Consider the following 12,634-nt stretch of genomic DNA (forward strand, 5'->3'; position numbering starts at 1 on the left):
CTGGCCAGTCCTGCGACTCCACATTGCTAGCTGTGCAACTCCCCCAACCCCTGATCGCTAGCCTCCAGAATGAGTCCAGCCCAGTCTTGTCACTTCCCACCTCCACACCATATACCCACCCCAACCTCCCAGTCAACCTCAATTCCATCCCTCCAACTGGCAGTCCCAATCTCCCCCACAAGTGGGAAGCTATTGTAAACCTCACTGGAGTGGGTGCACGGAGTTGGGGGCTAAGGTGTTAGCGTGGATAGAGGATTGGCTGTCTAATAGGAAGCAGAGAGTTGGAATCAATGGGTGCTATTCTGGTTGGTGGTTGGTGACTAGTGGAGTGCCGCAGGAATCGATGCTGGGGCCTCAACTGTTCACCATTTATATAGATGATCTGGAGGAGGGGGCTGAGTGTAGGGGACAAAATTTGCTGATGACACTAAGATGAGTGGAAAAGCAAATTGCGTGGAGGGTGAGGAAAATCTGCAGAGAGATCTGGATAGGCTGAGTGAGTGGGCGAGGACTTGGCAGATGGAGTATAATGTTAGCAAGTGTGAGGTTATCCACTTTGATAGAAATAATAGGAGGGATTATTATTTAAAAGGCGCAAAGCTGCAGCATGCTACGGTGCAGAGTGACCTGGGGGTCCTTGTGCATGAGTCGCAAAAACCCAGTCTGCAGGTGCAGCAGGTGACCAAGAAGGCGAATGGAATGTTGGCCTTTATAGCGAAGGGGATAGAATATAAAAGCAGGGAGGTCTTGCTGCAACTGTACAGGGCGCTGGTGAGGCTGCAGCTGGAGTACTGTGTGCAGTTTTGGTCACCGCACACGCGGAAGGATATATTGGCCTTGGAGGGAGTGCAGAGGAGGTTCACTAGGCTGATACTGGAGATGAGGGGGTTAGCCTATGAAGAGAGGCTGAATAGGCTGGGTCTGTACTTGTTGGAGTTTAGAAGGCTGAGGGGGGGATCTTATTGAGACGTATAAGATAATGAAGGGGATGGATAGGGTAGAGGTAGAGAGATTCTTCCCGCTTAGAAATGATAGCAGGACTAGAGGGCACAGCCTCAAGATAAGGGGGGGGCAGTTTAGATTGGAGTTGAGGAGGAACTTCTTCACTCAAAGGGTGGTGAATCTCTGGAATTCTCTGCCCATTGAAGTGGTGGAGGCTACCTTGCTAAATATATTGACGTCATGGGTGGGTAGATTTCTGACAGACATGGGAATTAAGGGTTACGGGGAAAAAGTGGGAAAGTGGAACTGATCCACTTCAGATCAGCCATGATCTTATTGAATGGCGGGGCAGGCTCGAAGGGCTAAATGGCCTACTCCTGCACCTACTTCTTATGTTCTTATGTTCACCTGGTGAGGTATGGGGACCCTAGTCAGACCAGAGCAGTCCAGGGCCTGCTAATTAGATAGTAAGTATATGAAAATGCTACTTTGCACGTGGAGGGCGCTGGAAATCCAGCTGCCAGAGATGTTGCCCACATCACCACAAGACTTCCACTCCGCATAACCAAATTTCTCAACAATCTGAAAGTTTCAAGTCATTCTAGCTCCTGCTCGATTTCCTGTCACACTGAGTAAGGAACTGAACGTGGTTTGAAGAACCTTGCAGAAGCTTCAGCCTTCAATTTCTTTAATAACTCCAAGACCCTCTTTGAAGACAGCTTGCTTGTCAAACAAGAACTGCAACATGGGGTTGCAATACACTTTACTTTATCCCAATCCAGCCAAATTTCCTTTAGTCAGTTTCTGCCCATAAGTGATAGGGAATTCCTTTTTCACTGTGATGAGTGGCAGCTTTGCTATCTGATCTCTCCATATGTGGCTTCGACTGACATTTTCCCCAAGTATATTCACAGACGACCAGTGCAAGTGCGAAGCTGGAGGAGGGTTTTCTCCATTAGACATTTCTTGTCAAAGGCTTTCCACGTCTTCTCTGAAGCAATAGAAACAGGTGCTCCAGTCTCAACCTCCAGTTCAACTATTTTATCATGTAAGGCAAGATTAACATTTAGCCCCTCATCAAGTTTCAGATTAGACTGAACACAATACAATTGCTCTTCTGCATTGTTGCTGTTAGTTTCACTTTCTGTCTCACCTGTACTCACATTGCTTTTGTATTTACTTCTTAAGTAACGCATTCTTTTCGACTGCCTGTTTATTTTCATGGCTAACTTGTCTGTGTGCTCTGTGATGCCCTTTCCCTGGCAGAACTGCTTTCATGTGATCAGCCTGGATCTACATGCATGATGTATGTGTCCTTTCCACAAGAGTGACAATCAGCTGTTTTTCAGATACGGTGTTCTGTATTATGTCCTTTGCCATGCAGCAGTGACACGTTTGGCAGTGAGCGTTCCCTGACTTTACCATTTTAACTTCAGGATGTGCTTTCAACTCTCCAGCTTGTTTCTCTGCCATTGTTATGTTTTGGGCAATCTCAATCACTTTTCTCAGTGTCAGTTTTTGTGCTACTAACAATCCACACTGAATTCTTTCATTTCTTAATCCACAAACCAACTGATCATGCAAAGCTTCCTCCAGGTAATGTTTAAAGTCACAATGTTCCATTACTTCTTCTCAACTCAGCCAGGAAATGGAAACTGACTCACCCTCTGGCTGTGAAATTAGAATCTCTCAGCAACGGTTTCTGCTCTGGGATCTAAATGCTTTTTTCAAATATCTGCTGGTTTGTCAGGGGCAATGAAATTTCTGAGCAAGGTGCAGTTTTTCTTTCTGATGACTAAGAAACATGAGGATGGCTTTTCTACCATTTTATTCACAACAAGAAACTGTTCGATTGGCTTGATAAACTACAAAGCCAATTGGAACTGGATCAAAAGCCTCTAAAAGTCCCTAATAATCCCATCCTCATTGCCAATTGAAGTATTTTGTCACTCCTGAGCTATTAAGAACACAAGCACAAACACACACATTTCCCCAACCGAACTGAACTGTCCACCAAAACAGGAAGACCATTTCAGTCTTTTCTACACAATTATTGCTTCTTGCCTGTTGAACAACCAATAGATCCTTAGACGGTAGCCTGGTCTTCAAGGATCGGTCTGTCTAGAGGTGTAAAGATCTTTGGGAGATGTGACAAAGCATCACTTTCTGGATTTCATGCACAGACATGCATGAGGATCTGCCAGTGGTCGAAGATCAGCTGAATGTTGGAGTGGAATTCCTTTTACAGCAGTTGGCAAATACCTCTGGCTGATCTCAGAGCACCTTGACTGCCACATGTACAGTCTATGACCCCCTGTACCTGCGAGAATCCAGCCACTGCAATAAGTCCAGGAAAATTCTCACTCTGACTGGGCACATCTGTAGCAACATGGGTAAAAGTGGCAGCCCCGTCAAACAAAGCATTGGTCATCTGGGAGATAGAAATGTGCAGAAAACTGTGAAATCCTGAAAATATGACCAGCAGACCCCTAGGAGGAGCTGGGGGTGAAGTATGTCAGGGCAATGGTGACCCTTAATGGCATGGGCAATGTATGACTACTGGAAGAGGATCTTGTTTCAAAAGGATGCAGGCACCAGTGGCAACTTGCCAAGAAAGCCTAGCACTGCTGAGGCACTGTTACTTAATCGTGACGGGAAAGCTGATCCTCTGTCCGTAACACCCTGGGGTTAGGGGTATTGCCTCCATTGAGCTGCACTGCTATGTCCATCCCTTCTGTCCTGTGTGAAGCAGTGTGCCGCTGAATAGAAGGAGCTGCTTCTACAGCAGCTCGGGTGCTGCTGCACAACCTGCCCTGTCCTGCTCAGAAAACTAGCAGCTATAAGGTGCAGATCAAAGTTAATAAAAAGCACAAGCCATCAGAAACACATTAAAAGACACCCCCAAAGTCACTATCTTTTTTTTTCCTCAAGATGCTGCCGGAGCATGGCGACTTCTTGCAAGCTGTGGACCGGCATACTGTCTAATTCTATCTGTTACTCTCATTCTATGCTTCCAAAACTTCATTCTAACTCTTTTAAACTCTCTAACAATGCGCAAATTCAATCTCTTCCAGATTTGGCACTAAGCTGACCTTTGTTTAGGTATGACTGTAACACTACATTCTGCACTCTCTCCTTTCCTTCTTTATGAATGGTATGCTTTGTCTGTACAGTGCACAAGAAACAATACTTTTCACTGTATACTAATACATGTGACAATAATGCGTCAAATCAGATCAAAGCAGTGAAAGCACCCAGAACAAATTCTGCGAGCAAAAGCCCTTCACTTAGACCAGGAAGCTGCTGTCCCACCTCAGTATGTAAGAGCTTTCCAACCTGTCAATTTCATAGTCCCCCTCAATCCTCACTATGCTTTTGTCATGTTGACCTTGGTGAGTTTCAGCCTGTCCAAAAAGCCAGAATATTAGGTTAAAGCTTGACTCAATTTGCCACTTTACATATTTTAAGTGCAGAATTGTGTTTCCCATGCATCTCCCGATGTGCACAAGTCAAATGCAGAAGTTATTAAGATCATGTTGGGTTTCCAACACTGGCATTTTATATTGTTCGAGTCCCCATTACTCACCAGAACCCACTCCCATCTTCGCAGGTTAAAATTATACCCAATCTATTTATGCATCTCTTTTTGGATTAGTTATTGTTTCTCCCAATTGTATGTCATCTACAAACTTGGATATACAGCTCTCTATTGCTTTAACCAAGTCATTAATAAGCACTGTGAAAGGTTGAGGCCCTAGACAGATCCTAAAGGTTAACTTCCCGTCTCTGCATTGTTGTAGTGTGAGGAATCTTTGCGCGGAATCATTGTCGGGCAGGATCAGTCAATATAATGTTTGGCATTATAGAGGTAATTTTTCAATTCTCAGATCCTGAAGAGGAGTCTCACCTCTCCACAGCCATATTTTGGAATATTATTTACAAAGTGCCCATAAATTTCTGATCTTCTCCCCCAGGAGGTGAGGAACAGGAGTGCAGGGTCAGAGAGTGACTTCTTATAACTTATAACAGTGAGATAGATCAGTAACACTGCTTTCTACTGCTCCTATGTAACAGAGTGGGGATATCCTCTCCTGGGACATTAACATTATTAAGTTACCTTTATCCAACACAGGGCCGAAGATCGCCAAGTTATCTTCAACAGTTGTGCAATTCCATCTCCTTCCTCGAAATTGATGCTGGCATTCCTGAATCCCAATTTTCACTCCTTCTGCCACGCTTGGCATAATCTCCATGTAATTCCGGCAAAACCGAAGTTGCTTTGGTACAAGGCCGGGGATACTCCCACACAGGATTGGCTGAGTCGCCAATATCGAGTACTGATGACCAACCGCCAAAGACCTTCGACAAAAGGGAAGGAAAGCCTTAATCAATCAGCGATTGCAGGATGGGAGCAGATAACCTTTTCAAAATGTCTGTTTGAATTGTTTTCAGCTTAAAAAGATGAAGAAAATGTGTGAAGCATGGATAGACATCTCCCCAGAAAACCAGCAGCACCAATTTGGTACCAATATTCCAAAATAAAAGAACAAGCCTACGTATTTTATATATATATACATACAATTCATAATCACAGGATATATAATGGAAGAAACACAGCAACCAATTTACCCATATCTGTATGGAGTTTTCAAAAATTTTTTTACATTACATATCCATATGGAGTTATTGGAGTGTTAGGCCCTGGTACACATACGTACACACATGCACACATGCATGCACATAATTGATATGTCAGCATTTCTCATTCAATGTTGCTACACAAATTGTCACCATGTAGCTGTGGGATCTGGCCACTTGGTTTCACTTTAAAACAAAGCCTCTCTGAAACCCGACACTGATTCATCAGCTAGTACACATAGCAAAAAATGATTAGGACTGATTTATAAATTTCGCTATTTTTAATAAAAGTTATAGGCCCAATTTTCCTTTGGTCCATGCATTGCCTAAGTGTTTACACACAGTTGCAGATGGGGATGGGAGACAGTATTTTGTATCCTCCCTGATGAGTTTGGAGGCAGTGAGGACATTTAATCAGGTTGGAGGGTGGTAACTAACCTTCTTGGCTCCATGCAGATTAAGACCGTGGTGGGAGTGTCCATGAATAGCTCCTCCTGCTGCTGTCAATTGAGGACGTTAAGTGGGCAATTAATACCCACCAAAAAGGTCTCATCCTACTGTTCAACCAGCAGCAGGCCTGGTCTGTTGCCATGTGGGGATACCTGTGCTGGTTGCTTGTCATTTCCTGGGCTGGAGCATGGGCATGGGGTGACATTGGGTTTGTTCAGAGACACACAGTGCTTGATTGAAGAGGAGGAGAAGAATTGCCAGGAGACAGCTTCTGGCAATGTCCCCTCCCAGTGAACCCCACCACTTGATACCACTCCTGCCATCACTTGCCTCTGGCCTGGGTCACTCCGCAATCCTGGGCCTCAGGTCTGTGTCATTCTGGCAACAGCCACTGCCTCCCTGGTGGCCCTACAGAGTTAAAGAGTTGCCAGCCACTGGCTGACATTTGCTGTGAGTGGGACTTCCTATCCCAGGATGCTAATCCCATGAAAGGCCTGTTAATTGCCTGATTGGCTTTTACTTTGGCAGACTTTCCTCGTGGGAGGCAAGAGTGTCACTCGCCTGTTTTCCACATAGTGGCTGAACCCTCTTTACCTCCCTAGAAATACCCCCATCTCCAGGTGTGTAACACTGAATGTGCATCTTTTTGAACTCCCCCATCAATACCTTTCCCCAGCTCTCCAAATTACATTGCACTTGACATCTTGCCTTACACACCCTTGCTCTTTGATGCTTAAGTAGGATTCTTTAGCATTGCTTTACATACCTCTATTCTTTACCTGTGACATTGACAGCTGTATCATCTTTGCCTAGCCACCTGAAGTGAATACTGTCCATTGTTACCAAGTGAGTATCTCATTCTTTCCTCCGATCCTTTGTTCAGATTTAATTCAATGTATTTGGGACCGACTCCAAGAGCTTTAAAGCTCAACAAAAATGATCTACAATGAACAATCACTTAACTCTTTTTTTCCACCCTCCTCCAACTTTCTCCAGTTAATTCCTCATCTCTAAAGTTAGAGTACACTCTGCTTGTTGGTGGTGTTTAGTCCAAAATATCAGGATGATTCTCGGTTCTACAATTTGCCTCAGCACTTCTATACTAACTAGCATAAGTAAAGGTGGCATGGGCAAGTTGGGCTGAAGGGCCTGTTTCCATGCTGTAAACCTCTATGACTCTAAGGGAAAACAGTGATTGCTATCCAGTGTTCCAATGCCATAAAATATCTGTGTACAGATAGTGAGGCTATAGAAGTAGAGTGGTATGATACCCCTCCTCAGGTGAACAGCCTGCCCACACTCAAGGTGAGGCTATTTTCTATTTGTGGGTCACACTGACAAGGTATCGCCAACCACTATAAGCTGTATGAGTTTCAAAAGTCCATCACATATTGTAGGATCAGTAAGAAATCTTATAACTCCAGGTTAAAGTCCAACGGGTTTATTTGTAATCATGAGCTTTTGGAGCACTGCTCCTTCATTAGGGTAAGTGAGTCTTATGTCCCTACCCCTGTCCAACACCAGCATCTCCACGTCATATTGTGGGAAATGGCGGAAGCATTTTTGAATGGAATTTCTCAAATGCTCTTGCACCCATAGGTCTCACAGCAGTACATGGCTGCATTTCCAATGACTGCTCGTGCACTCGGACTTGTGTTGACATGCAAAGTTCTTTGTTGTCAAACACTCGCTGTCATCTTTTGTAGAAGACAAAGCTGATGCAACTGATATAGTGCTGGATCTCTTCAACAATGGTAGCCTTTTGAGAGAGGGTGCTGACAAGATATGGGAAGCACTCAATATATTCCAGAGTCTCTCCTTCAACAGATATGGAAGAGGGAATATTTGGCAACAAAGTGTGGGTTAACCTGCAACATTCATGACAGATTGGGTTTGCTGTACACGGAATTGAAGAGATGGAGAGTGGCTTTGCAAATCTGGTGCTGAATGGGCGATAACACTGCAGTCAACTGCAAACTATACATCATGGATGTCAATAGTGGTCAGCTTCGTTTTGGCACAGAGACAACTGAGGCTAAAGAGTTTTCCATTGAGACAGTATTTGACACTGACACCAGAGGGCAGTTGATCTTGGATGAAGTGAATAGCCACTGTCAGATAGATTGTAAATAATATGACTGCTGTCATAAAGCTTTGCTTGACTATGACCTGGATTTTGAAGGTGTCCATTTCAGATCTCCCACTCCAGACTGTTACTATCATATCATCATGAAGCAATCACTGGATTGTGATAACGTCTCTTGAATATCCAAATTTTCACAGCACAATCTACAGAGCCTTGTGATTTACTGAGTCAAGTGCTTTAGTCAGATTGATGAATGCAATGATGAGCTACTAGCGTTATTCCCAACATTTTTCTTGGTTCAGCTGGCAAAAGATATCATTTCAGAGATTCCTCTGCAAGGACTTGAGTCATACTGCATTTCTGGGAGGATTTCCTCAGCCATAGAAAGTTGGCAATTTAGGAGTAAATATGTCAGAATTCCCCCTTACTCTAGACAAGAGGGAAATACCTCTGCAGAACACCGTAATAAGTCTTTGGAGGCAGAAGTCCCATCACTAAAATCCCTTTATTTACAATTCCAACAGCAGTACACAGAGTACTATCAGTCAGCAATCTACCCTTTGAGTGCCAGAGGAACTGACACTCCCAGTTCAATTCAAGGAAAAGACTCTCTGATTGGGTCCTTAATCAGGGAGTTCCTATTCCAATAGGCCAACCTCAATGACCTGATTGAAGTCTTTACTAACACTAAACAAGAGAAACATAACGATAGGTGCAGCAACCAGCTTGCAATCATGGGTATGGCCCAAATTAATACAGTTGCGTTCCCAACAATAATGCCTAATTTATCTTTCTCATCTCCTTTCAGTGCATATTCCATTCAGCTATGAGCAACAATGGTAATCAAGGTTCTAGGACCTTAATTTTCTTATTAAAAAAGAGGCCTATCACCTGAGACAGCAGTGCTTCAGGCAGCCAGTTTTTGAATCCTTCCAAATTATTAGCAGCATTTTTGTAGGTGTTACTGTGGTAAGGGTACTGAGCCCATTAGATGATCAGCACAAATCTGCCATTTTTGGTCAATGTCAGAGATAATGTAATGAAATTTAATCTTTGCTCCATTCCCCCCTCTCCCCTCCCCCCACCCTTTCCACCACTGCCATTGCCACCAATCAGAACTAGCTGAAGGGCCAGCGTTCTGGCCAATGCTCCTTCCTTAGCCCACACCACCACAGACGATAAGATTAACTGGGCATTCATTGCACAGTTTACATTCTGGTAAACAAAATGGCTGCCATGTCACCTACAACAGAACAAATGCACTTCAAAATAATTCACTGTAGATAAGCTTTTTTCTCAGATGTGCCTCAAAGATGTGGGTTATGGTAAATGCAGTCATCCTTTTTTCTGATCAATAACTCTTCCATTGTGCACAAATAGTGAGAAATTAATCTCTATGTACATATTATTGGAAGTAAAGTTGAACACTAGACCTCTGGCTGACCAGTGCTGTAACATACAACACATTTTGCAACAAATAATGCACAGGAAACTGATTTAACATTCCAGTGACTGGTTATTCAAAACCTTTACACACCAATTTAGAAAACTAGCAAAAGCTGACTGAGAACATCGAACAAGCTAGCAACTCAAAGAATCACAGCATCATAGAATCCCTACAATGTCAAAGGAGGCCATTCAGCCCATTGAGTCTATACCAACAACAATCCCACCTAGGCCCTATGCCTATAACCCCTTGGGGAGGGATGATTCACTGTGTGACCCCAGCAGTGCAGTGGGCCAGGAGACTGGAGCAGAGGCTGTTTAGTGGGCTTCCAGCTGGGTGCCACAGCTCCTGCACGTCCTCAGCTGCTGGATTTCCAACGTCATCAGCTCCGTGCCAGAAATCAGCATGGAGCTGTATAATTTATTCAAATGCGCATTTGTATCTGATTAGCAGGCCTAGGACAGAATCTCTAGCCCGCTAACCTCTCAGCCCCCTGGACCCTGGCACTGGCCAAGGCAAAAAGTGGCAATGCCCAGGGGCACTTTGGCTCTTCTCATCGGACATCAGGCAGTGCCAAAGGCGTGGAAGTCTGCTGCCACTCTGCACTCAAACTTGGTGACAGAGGGAGGGAGGCCAAAGATCAGGGTTGGCCATTGGGGTGGGTGGGTGTGGTTGGCCTGCTGGAGTTGGGGGGGGGTGGTTGGGGCTGCTGGCTGCGGAGGGTGGATTGGGAGTTCGAGTCTGCCAAGGTTGGGGGGTGGGAGGGTTGAGGCTGCCTTGGACACGTTCAAGGAGCCAGCGATGTTGAGGTATTGGGAAGCCGGCAGTGTGGGCCTTTGCGCATGTGCCATCTTGGCACTGACAGATTGGCACATGCGCAGTGGCTCACTCAGCGCTATTCTGCCATCTTCTCCAGCAGGAACAGGCCCCACCTATATATTTTTCATGTGATTCATGCTAGTGCACTCTGCAGTGCACGGTGTGGGAGATTCATTTTGAAACTCCCAATGAAGAAAAACAAGAATGGCCAAGACAAATGTCACAAGATTCACGGAATTTAATTGAAGAAAAACAATATAAAAATCCAAGGGAGGTAAAATTCTAAAAAGTTGAGGGGACAAAATTGTTGATACATTTGGACATGCTTCTCTGCAAAACTAAGAAATCTTAAAGCAAAGGAAAATAAGGGCCTTGCATTTGAATAGTAGCTTTCACCTATTCAAAATGTACTGATGTGCCAATAAAGTTTGAGGTGTATAATTGCCATTGTAATATAAGAAACACAGCAGCAAACTTATGGCCCATGGCCCAAAAACACCAAGGTGATATGGTCAGATAAACCACATTGGCATTGATGGTTAATGGATAAATATTGGTCGGTATACCAGTAGAATTCCCCTGCTCCTCTTTGAATAGTTCTGAGAAATTTTTACAACCACAAGAGGGTAGATGAATGATAGGTTTAAGACTGGAATGGAAGTCAAATCAATAATCTTCTAACTCTGAGGACAGAACGCTACCACTGTGCAAAGGCTGGCGCATTGAGGATGTCCTTCTTTTGAAAAAAGTGACAGTAGAATTTGTAAAAACCAACCAGGCCATCAACTATCTAAAACATCAACATTCCGGCATAGAACCATTCCAGACCAGAGGCAATGGGCCGATTTTTAACTCTGCAAATGGAGGGGTATTGAGTAAGTGAAAATCTCGCCCAGTGATTTCCATCCAGCTCTAATTTAGCTCAGTAGTAAAATCATGGACCTTGCTATGAGCAAACTGCCCATCATGTTTCCATACAACCGCGCTTAGAAAGTTTATTCATTAGCGATGAAGCACTTTAAGACATGCTGGGAATGTAAAAGACAATACATAAATACATAAACACTTATACAACAAGAGTCTCTCCTTTCACTAATAATACAGGTACGGTAACCCCTCAATTGTGGATAGCAACCCAGATGTTACCATGGCAATTTGTAAAACTTGGAACCATAGAATCTCTACAGTGCAGAAGGAGGCCATTTGGCCCATTGAGCCTGCACAGACAACAATCCCACCAGATCCTATCCCTGTAACCTCTCGTATTTACCCTGCTAATCCCCTGACACTAAGGGTCAGTTTAGCATTGCCAAACAATGTCATCCATTCACCTTTGGGAGGAAACCAGAGCACCTGGAGGAAACCCACAACGACACAGGGAGAACATACAAACTCCACAGTTACCCATGGCCAGAAATGAACCCGGGTCCAAATTGAACTCAGCTCAAAATATCAGCAAACCTCATGCAAAGGCTAAAATCCAAACCACTGCAGAGATGTGCGGATTAGGTTGATTGGGTATGCTAAGTTGCCCTTAGTGTCAGGGGGCCTAATACGATAAAAAATGTGGGGTTACAGAGATAGGACCTGGGTGGGATTGTTGTTGTTGCATTCTCGATGGGCCAATTGACCTCCTTCTGCACTGTAGAGATTCTATGATTCTTAATGCTTAAAGTGGTCAATTACCAAGGAAATTTTGCAAGGAAATAGGAGGATAGACAATATAAGTGGATGTACCTGTGTTGCCCTCAGCTTGAGAATACTGGCAGCCCTCTCTCATCCAATTCACCAAATCTTCTCCTCCTGCCCCTACCTCCTCTCTCTTGTACTCTTCCCAGTGCAAAATCTGTACGCAGTGAGGCTTGTGGGGTAATATATCCTGGCCACCAAGAGTGTTTGGCACTCACCCCACTCCTGCTCTGAATTAAAGTTGAGCTAAGGTAAAGGGATCTTTACTTTGTATCTAACCTGTGATGCATTTGATTTGGTGGTGTTTAATGGGCCAATGTAAAGCATGTTTCATTCTGGATTTATCCTGGCCTGTAATTGTCTTGCAAGTTGTCAATGTCAAACATGGTAAAATGTCTATATCATTTCAGGCAATTGTTGAAAAACCTCATAAAAATCAGAAATCCATGAGACTCCACACGTCAGTGCAGACAAACAGTCTCTCTCGCTCCCTGTTCCCGCTGCTTATTATATTGCTGTTTTCTTTGATCTAAGTTCCTATGTAGGTGAAGGTTCCCGCAAAG

The 12,634-nt window shown here is 44.1% G+C and overlaps 1 protein-coding gene across 2 annotated transcripts in view; it reads right to left on the reverse strand.

Annotated features, from left to right (window-relative positions):
- wnt3a (wingless-type MMTV integration site family, member 3A) overlaps window positions 1–12,634 on the reverse strand; it is a 61,962-nt gene that overhangs the window by 9,900 nt on the left and 39,428 nt on the right. For both annotated transcript variants that reach the window (XM_080194977.1, XM_080194978.1), the window contains exon 2: window positions 5,060–5,301. In XM_080194977.1, coding sequence (XP_080051103.1) covers window positions 5,060–5,301 — 242 coding nt within the window. The remainder of the gene's footprint in view (window positions 1–5,059; window positions 5,302–12,634) is intronic.

Source organism: Carcharhinus amblyrhynchos, chromosome 8 (genome assembly GCF_965287045.1).
Source record: "Carcharhinus amblyrhynchos chromosome 8, sCarAmb.v2.hapA, whole genome shotgun sequence".
Taxonomy (NCBI): Eukaryota; Metazoa; Chordata; class Chondrichthyes; order Carcharhiniformes; family Carcharhinidae; genus Carcharhinus; species Carcharhinus amblyrhynchos.